Source organism: Ciona robusta, chromosome 5 (genome assembly GCF_009617815.1).
Source record: "Ciona robusta chromosome 5, ASM961781v2".
Lineage (NCBI taxonomy): Eukaryota > Metazoa > Chordata > Ascidiacea > Phlebobranchia > Cionidae > Ciona > Ciona robusta.
The window spans coordinates 1,881,121-1,890,039 of NC_143239.1; the positions used below are offsets into that span (position 1 = coordinate 1,881,121).

The window sequence follows — 8,919 nt, forward strand, 5'->3', positions numbered from 1 at the left end:
TAAATGACTTTCATTTATCATATAGTAAATACAACAATTTATTTCAATATTTCTAGAGATTATAAAATGGACAGTGACAAAACACTCCTTCAGTACGTTGATTGTTTATTGGGTGGAGATCTACAGAACAAACAGGATTTAAAAGCAATTAATTCCCCTAATTCATTGGCCATTCAATATGATTTCCATACAAACAGTTTGGCTTTAACACAAAACAAGTCACCTTCTACTTTCATGCAAGCATTTAGTTTCAACAACCAGCGCACCAATGGTAGCAGAACATGGAAAGCTATTGAAGAAGAACTAAGTAAGTCTTTATACACGGTTATGTAGTAGTATCTGTGGCACAGTTGGTCAGGGTGTTTGCCTCTAACCTAGAGGTAATGGGTTCAATGCTTGTATGCTATCATTGTGTACGTATGTGTTCATTGGCATGACACTTAACAGCAATTGCTTCAACCCAGGGGTCACTAATAAGTTGTCTAATATCCAAATTACCAGCAACACATAAAAAATCCTAAAAAACTCGTAAGCGCGCCCAAGGCGTATAAGCACCCTTGTTATAACAACTGTCGCTTTCCGGCCACGCAAAGATAAAGTAAGTTACATTTATTCATTTAACCCTACCGTCGGGTGTTTATACGAATGGGCTTTCTTAGGTTTGACAATTGTAACTGAATTTTAGCAATTTTACCTCAAATTTTGTTTTTAAATACACGACAATGACACTTATTCCAAAAAATTTTAAATACATGTTGCCTATGCTTGAATTCTAGTTTAAAATTCACCCTTTTCCATTGCTTTTATTAACATGTTTAATTTTGCCTTTATAGAGTGGCTCACAAAGAACATCGTTGATAAATATGAACTACTTCGCCAACTTGAGCGGTGTCTTCGTAACAACATATCAGCTTATGATTACGATAAAATTGAATTCATGTTAAATCTTATCAAGTTGAATTTTACATCTGCTGATCAAGTACTGGATGTGCAGAAGGTTTGATTTTAAATAAATAAAAAATATCACTTATATTTGCATGATAAGTGAGCTTAATAACACTGGTGTCTTATTTTATACACGATACATCTATTTTTAAACTTATGAGTTGCCATTTATATAACTTAGTGGATACTTTTTTTTGAATGCCTATTATTCGTTACATGTCTTGTCCAAGAACACACAGTAACAATAGTAGCAGCACTGAACTTTGAACTGGTATCCTCTGGCTATCAAGCAATGCTCCAACCCAGCATTTCTTAAACTGGGGTAAATTCCTGGTATTTAGAGGGTAAATGAGCTACAAATCAAAATCTACATCATTTGACGGGACAGAAAAATTGTGCCGTTTGTACTACTTTACCAGACATTAAACAACTCGTTGCCAAAAAGCTAGAGCATATGTCGCATTATAACTGATGTAATTAGTTGTTTTCACTTTTTAATAAATGAGCGCCATATTACATATTGGAGGTCTAATGAAGCATCTTTGTTAAAAGGATAAAGCATACAAAAAAGAACCACAACCCTAACCGCTGATACAAAGGAATTAAAAAGAAATGATGTAATAGATAATGTCTATTTATATGCAGGGTTTGAATTTGTTGAATTATTTACTACACATCAAACGTGAAAATAATCCAACCGATTTAGAAAAGCAGCAATTTTGGAAAAGAGGAAGTGTGTCTTCTAAAAGTCTTCCAAGCATATCTAGCACAAGGTATTTATAAAATTTGTAATTAACCTGGCAATTGGACAGTTCCAAATAGCTTTTATTGCAAAGATGACAGGTTTAGTGTACTGTGTCTGGATTTTTTGCAATCGGTTATACTCTAGGTTAAATAGCTTATATCGCATAAAACTGCTTAAATTTCCAATCAAATTTATTTGATATTAAAAACCTGTGGTTAACAGTTTGGAATATCAAAGAAAATGGCTGTGGTTTTTTACTTATTGCAGTTGCTGCCTTCTAATTTTTGATACCTGTAGTGTGAAAAGTGCATTTTTTGTAATATAGTGAGTGGGGGAAGATGGAACACCTTTTCATTCTATTTTCATGTCTCATTTGGTATTAAACAAAGAACATTCAAAGAATTATAAAACCGTATTCTCACGACTTTCACATACTATTGTTAATTGTTTAAAACACTATCAGAATATTTGGATATTATGTGCTAAAAGTGTCCTATTTCCCCTCACCCTAATACACCTTTTATTAATAGACTTCCACTGCATGCATTATTATACGGTGATACCAACCATGCATGGAAAGTTATATCTGCTGAAGTAACAAAGAAGTCTGTGGATCTACTTGTTCCTGTTGCAAAACTTCTCAAACTTAATGTGGACAAACTATATATGACAGCAGCTGAGAATATGATTACAGAACTCGTGAGTTGTGTTTTGTAAATTTTTGCTGCAATGTAAGTTATTAATATATTACAGTTGTTCGGGCAAATTTATTTTTTTTACCAACATTGTAATTGCTCTCTTAATAATGATGACTTGAATAGGAATATATTTAATTGAATGAATGATGTAACTTTATCCTCTAACGACAGTCGTTATAACACGGGTGCTCTGTTTCATCGTGCCAGCTTACTAGTTACTATGTATGTTACTTTGTGGGTGATTATTTTTTATGTATGGCTGATAATTTGGACAACCCTTTATTGACCACTGGCTTGGAGCAAGTGACTAAGTCTTGCCCAAGGACGCATACACTCACAATAGTAGCAGCAACGAGCCTTGAATCCATTACCTATGGGTTAGAGGTATGCGTGTTAACCACTTTGCCACGGCGCTGGTTGATTGAAATAAGTTATACTATTTTGCATCGGTGGCCAAAAATTGGATAAAGATGCAATATAATAAAATATTAAATACAAGACAAATATTATTAAAATATAAATGTTTTTAAAACTCTAGTAAACCAGTTTTCTTATTAACACTTCACAGGAATTTAAACACTTACTGCTTTTGCAGCTATATTATTTTCTATCTACGCCACTGACAACTGTTATAGAAATATTTAAATAAAAATATATGGCCAGCTTTAATTATAAAGTGTCAAAAAACAGAGAGCAGTAGTTTTAAAATTTCCTTTCTACAGTGTGGAAATGACCATGGTGAGCCTCTGGAATTACATCTCCCTGAGATTCGTAGCTTGGTTGAAAACATATCAAGTTGTCAGATGTGCGTGGCAATGGCTCGTCGGGTGTCGGAACTCATCCCATCTGGTGCTGAGAAAGTGGAATCATATAAATGGTAAAATATATTTCTAAAAAAGGTGAGGTCCTGCAGGGTGATAAGTTAGGGCCCGGAATGTAAGGCACAGTTAGCCCATTATCATAAATAAACTACCTTTACGTTAACAGTATTATTTGCATTAGTTAAATAAATATGTTTTTTTAATTCAGACAGTTCTGTCTAACTTTTGCTATTCAAAAATGCATAGCAAAATTACAAATAAAACAAATAATTTATAACAAATAATTCGATTAGCTCTTATATTTCATGATAGCAACGAGTACGAATTATAAATTGTTTTAATATTTAATTCAGGTGTCTTTGTCTTTTATCTGAATGGAAAAAATCAATCCCTGAAGATTCTTCTGATATGTCTTCAGTGGATTCCGTATTTCAATCGATTAACCAAGACTTTCGTACATCGAACATTGAACATCTACTTGCCCTTGAAAAACTTAACACCGCAGATGTGTTGTTGCTGGTCAACCAACCTGCCAACTTGATTATTCATTTATACCAACATCCATCTATTATTCAGCGATTCTACGCTCCAGGAGATGCTTATCCTGGTAGGGGGGACTTTTTTAAATACACTTAAGTAAAAAACAAATGTTGAGTAAAAATTAATCACCTACGAACTTATCACCTTGCATATGTGGGCATAAGGTTTTTAAATCAGTGTTTCGCAAAGTATAGTCCCTGGTGGCTGGGGGTTAGTGGTGATCTGATAAAATACTTTGTTGATCTTTTTTGAAGAAGTGACAGGTTTAAACATCTGATAAAATCTTTGTGTTAGCACACCTCATGAATAATGGGCAAAATCTGGCCTAAATCTGGTGTCACATGACATTTCTTGCTGTATACAATATAAAACAGGTGTAGACTGAATGAGTGAATGTAACTTACTTTATCCTCGCGTGGTCGGAAAACTTTACTAAATAGGCTTTTTTTTTAAATCCAACAATCGAAAACACATAATTTAACCTGACATGTAAAAACAAATATCTAATGTTCATTTGTAAAAAGTAGGCCAGTTACTGACCTAAATAATCTCCAGATATACATGGTGTTGTGGACCAAGTTGCTGAGTTATACGATCAAGATGTTGCGAGACTCAGGTTAACAATGACATTGAAATTATTGCTCACTGTTGAAAAGAAACATGATCAAGATCAAGAAGAAGATAATGTAAGAAACATTTCATTTTAAAAACTTTATTTTATGCGCCTTATGGAGTGTGCCTATTGGTGAGGTTTAAATTTTAGTTTGTATTCTATTCAAGGTTGTGGGCAGATATGTTCTGCTTATGAGGCTTTAACCAAGAATAGAATACAAAACCAAAATTTATAGTGCGTTTTAGTGTCTTGCCAAAGCACTAAAGCAGACGCACATCAACAATAGACGGCATACAAATTTTAGTTTTTTATTTTACTCGTGGTTGGAATCTTGTGAGCAGACTCTACCAAAGCTTGATGTAGCTACTATTGTTGATGGGTGTGTCCTTAGGCAAGACAATTGAAATGCACTTGCTTTAACCCAGTAATCATTAATGGGTTGTCCAAATTGTCAGCCATAGATTCTACAAAGTTGCATAGTCAGTAACTTATAGGTGGACACAACTTATAGGTAGCTTATAGGTTGTATGAAATAAACGCCGGTGTTGTAACAGTAGGAGTTACGCTGCTATGTGAGGATAGGTTATTTTACATCATCATTGTGTATTTATATATGTACATTCACTGATCATATATACACCTTATACTCACTGTCAAGCATACAATACTCACTTTGTGTATAAAGTACTCCAATGTTAAAACAAATGTTAAAACATTGTTTTAATTTTATTCAACAGACTGTAAACTTGGAAAGACTTCGTTCAACTTTAAAACAAGTATCTCAAGAAAATAAAGAAGAAAAGACTTTAATTCAATTATTGTATTTATTAACTTATGGAAACCCTTTAACACAAGCAAAGTGAGTATAATGACAATTGTTACATCATAAGGTTTTTTTTACCACAGAGAGACTTGGATGTTTTTTTTATGTCAATGACTGAAACTAGAGCATTAGTGACCACTAATGTGTGTGTATACAAGGACACAATTTTAGAAGCATCAAACCTGGATTACTTTGGTTACAACGGTCCAATAACAACTGTATCATTGCGCCAGACAATATGTTAGTTCACTGAAATGAATATGTAAAAATTTGTTCACTTTTATAAAAAAAATTTCCACAAGCTTTTATTATAATAATACGTTTTACACCAAAGCCAATAATTACCAATATCACCCAAAAAACAACTGCCACGTTTTTGGCATTGCAACACAATCACACACGACATAAAAACAATGTTACGTCACACCTGCTGTGCATAATGGCTTACAGCCAATAACAACAAAATCAAAACACAATTTGTGACAATCTGTTTAAATGATATTAACGGAAATATTATGTTTTAGACACTTGAGTCGATTGCTCGGTGATCAAAAGCATAGGAAAGTTACCAACATTACCAAACTAAGGGTCTTGAATTGTCTCTTCCATATCGTGGATGATGATGTTATTTATAACTTGACAGATAAAAGAGCAGATCACCTCAGGTCAGAATTTATTTGTTTAATATTTATGTAAATAAACATTCGTTTTTTTTGTTGTTTTTTTTGCTGCCTTTGAAACCAGACACAATGTAATTGAAATTCGCTTTTCTGGTAAAAAATGTTAATTTTATTGATTTGTTTCGTGTACCATCATTTTTACGTCTAGCATCTGGCAATTGTCAAACAATCAATTGATGTTTATTTACCAGCAGTAATTTCCATTTCAAATTTATGTATATTAAATTATAAATTAAGGCCAGACTTGGTACATTACCCCAATACCAAACTTGCTGATGTAACAATGTCTGAATAGAATGTGCTTGGGACTTCATGCGACCAGTGTGACTTCATCTCTTACTAATGTCAATTGTTTTAATTGCAGAGATGAGCTGCAACTTTTCGTTTATTTATCAAAACTTGATGCTGCCAACTTTAAGATATCAATTTCCCATCTGCGTGAAGCAGATAAATTATCCGTGGTCCACAGTATATTATCATCTGCAACACATAGACACAACCCAGACACTCTTAAAGTTGCAGCTGAGATGTGCCAAGAGTTTGGACCTGCTCCACAAGATACATGGGCAGTGATACTGCAACAGTTGGTTGCTTTGCAGGAGGTACAAGCTATTAATGATTTTCAGAAGGTTTTTTTGTCGCAGTTACCAGTTATGCATTGGGTTGACATACAATTTCCTATTTAAAATTATCATCTGTTTTGGTCAGTATTGTTTTTTATGTTTTACTTCATATTTGAATGACGTGGTCAGTGGTGTAATTCTGGAATTTGCATATCTTGTTGGGGCCTAATAAATAACCTATTCATTGTACTACACCAAAAAAGTGTTGTTTTTTTAACGTTGCCCCAAATTTTTTAACATAAAGACAGTTTAGTTTTAAAATGGTTCAATGCCAATATACACCATTTCCTTTTTTATTAACTTGTCATTGTTCCCCTTTAGGTTTCATATCTACATCAGTTACTGCCAAATATCTTCCACATACCTGCTGTATCTACACTACCATGCCTTACTTCTGTATGGCAGACATGCGTTACCCTTCCACTTGTTGCGTTGACCCCACCATTAGATGAACAGCAGGTAAATAAACATTACTTATTTTGTATTCATGTGTATAAACGTCATCTATTTATGCTTGCGTGGCAGGGCAAATGCAGTCCTAACATTGGCTTTAATTTAATTTTTTTAACTAACATTGGCTTTAATTTTAATTAATACACCTCGTGGGGCTTTTGTAGGGTTTTTTATTGTTTTTATCTTCTATGACTGACAGTCTGGTAAATTCATTAGTGACTGCTGGGTTGAAGCAATGACAGTTAAATTTCATAATATATATAACGCATAAACTACTATATATTCATTGCCACATTTTATTGCCGATTACTACATTCAAAATTATGCTTTTAGAATGAATTTGTTGTATCTTGTTATCACTTTCTGGTCCTAAGTCCTCTTCTACATCGAATGAACTTGGCGTATGTTGCTCAACAATTTGAATCACTTCAACTTTATGCGCTTGCTTTGGGTAAAATTGTCATACATTCTTGACGCATTAAACTTCTAGTTGTTTTCCTTTGTTGTAAATTACAGGTTGTTTGCTTGCATCACCTGCCAGCCATGATAGAGCACGAAAGTTAGTTGAGTTAAAAGGAGCTGAAATAGAAGCACAGATGGAAAAGTTCTGTGGTGGAAAGTCTCCTATTATTGGACATATGTTGGTCAGTAGTTACATTTAATATTTGTTATTTTATTCGATATGGGTGAGGTCCTTGTCAAGAACCTGAGAATTAGGGCAGATTTGGATCATTACACCAACACCCAGGCTGTGTTTGTAATACTTGTTATACTGTTTAGTGTTTATAATCAATAACGTTATTTTTAAATTGTTTTCAGCTATCGACTTTCCTTTCTGCTAATAAGAAAACTTAGAATTGATTGGAACTTTTATCAAGTGTATTCACAAACATGGTGTTTGTTGAAAGTATTACTCGCTTTTGTTTCTTCCTTAAATACTTGGTTTAATATTGTTTGTTCCAATAATGTGGTACCATTCATTTACACTTTTCCTGTAAATGATGGTATATGGTACGATATGTACTGTATGATATGGTGTCTGGTATGTTCTATTTTTGTATAAACTATTTTTTGTTGTGTTTTTCAATTCTGTTTGTGTAGAAAGTTTGTTGCGTGTGACAACCCAACCAAAATTTCAAATGAAAGCTCTATTATATTTTTGTGTAGTATTTTTTTAAATGCTCCAAGTTAGTTTCAAATTGGGTCTATTTCGCACTACACAACATTAATGTAATGGAAGGTAGAATGTTACCAGCAGAAAACAAAAATTATAGAAGGCAGCTCAGATTCACTACAATGCAATTGAGTCAGGTGCTCTCCTCATTTAGCAAAACTCTTGTTTATTTAAATTAATTATCTTAAAAAATCACTTATTAAGTTACAAATGTAATAAATCGTAAGCTGGGAAACAAAACAGAACATTCGTGTTATAACAACTGTTTTTGCCTTCCAATGGCAGGGTAAATAAATTACATTCAATCATGATTGTGTACTGCTATGTGTGCAAGTTTTATCTAATATTGGATTGGCTTTTTAAGTTACTGCTGAATAAAGTTACATTTACAACGTGTAGAATTTACATTTAACCTACACAACTTAGGCACAGCATTGATCAGCATACGTCGATTTAGTAAATGAAGGTTTATTTACGTTATGGTTTTTTTCGATCCGTACCTTTGTATGGCGTGATAAAGTGCAGCTTTTTCTGACCAGGTCGTAGAAATTTCTATGGCTCTGATTCTGACCGCAGTAGCCGACCATTCGGATTTTACCGGGTAGTAAAAATTAACGAAATAACTTTATTATAAAACAGATTGAAAAACGTATGCACTAGTACCTAAAAAGTGTTTAAGTCTGTAATGTAAATTACAGTTGTCGTACGAAACTTGAAATTTACAAATCGCGGTAAAAAATGGTTACGTAAACTGTATGGTTAAAGTCATTCGGTTCACTACGCCAAAATCGTAATGATTGACTG

The 8,919-nt window shown here is 33.5% G+C and overlaps 1 protein-coding gene across 1 annotated transcript in view; it reads left to right on the forward strand.

The window, feature by feature from the left end:
- Window positions 1-8,426, forward strand: part of LOC149735451 (kinetochore-associated protein 1-like) — a 31,879-nt gene extending 23,453 nt beyond the window's left edge. The window contains exons 34-47 of the mRNA XM_089878339.1: window positions 57-307; window positions 834-997; window positions 1,591-1,718; window positions 2,221-2,389; window positions 3,111-3,265; window positions 3,563-3,816; window positions 4,305-4,435; window positions 5,100-5,221; window positions 5,710-5,850; window positions 6,230-6,467; window positions 6,810-6,947; window positions 7,275-7,392; window positions 7,458-7,585; window positions 7,761-8,426. Of these exons, the coding sequence (XP_089734465.1) occupies window positions 57-307; window positions 834-997; window positions 1,591-1,718; window positions 2,221-2,389; window positions 3,111-3,265; window positions 3,563-3,816; window positions 4,305-4,435; window positions 5,100-5,221; window positions 5,710-5,850; window positions 6,230-6,467; window positions 6,810-6,947; window positions 7,275-7,392; window positions 7,458-7,585; window positions 7,761-7,796 (2,173 nt within the window). The 3' untranslated portion in view covers window positions 7,797-8,426. The remainder of the gene's footprint in view (window positions 1-56; window positions 308-833; window positions 998-1,590; window positions 1,719-2,220; window positions 2,390-3,110; window positions 3,266-3,562; window positions 3,817-4,304; window positions 4,436-5,099; window positions 5,222-5,709; window positions 5,851-6,229; window positions 6,468-6,809; window positions 6,948-7,274; window positions 7,393-7,457; window positions 7,586-7,760) is intronic.
- Window positions 8,427-8,919: the final 493 nt, after the last annotated feature.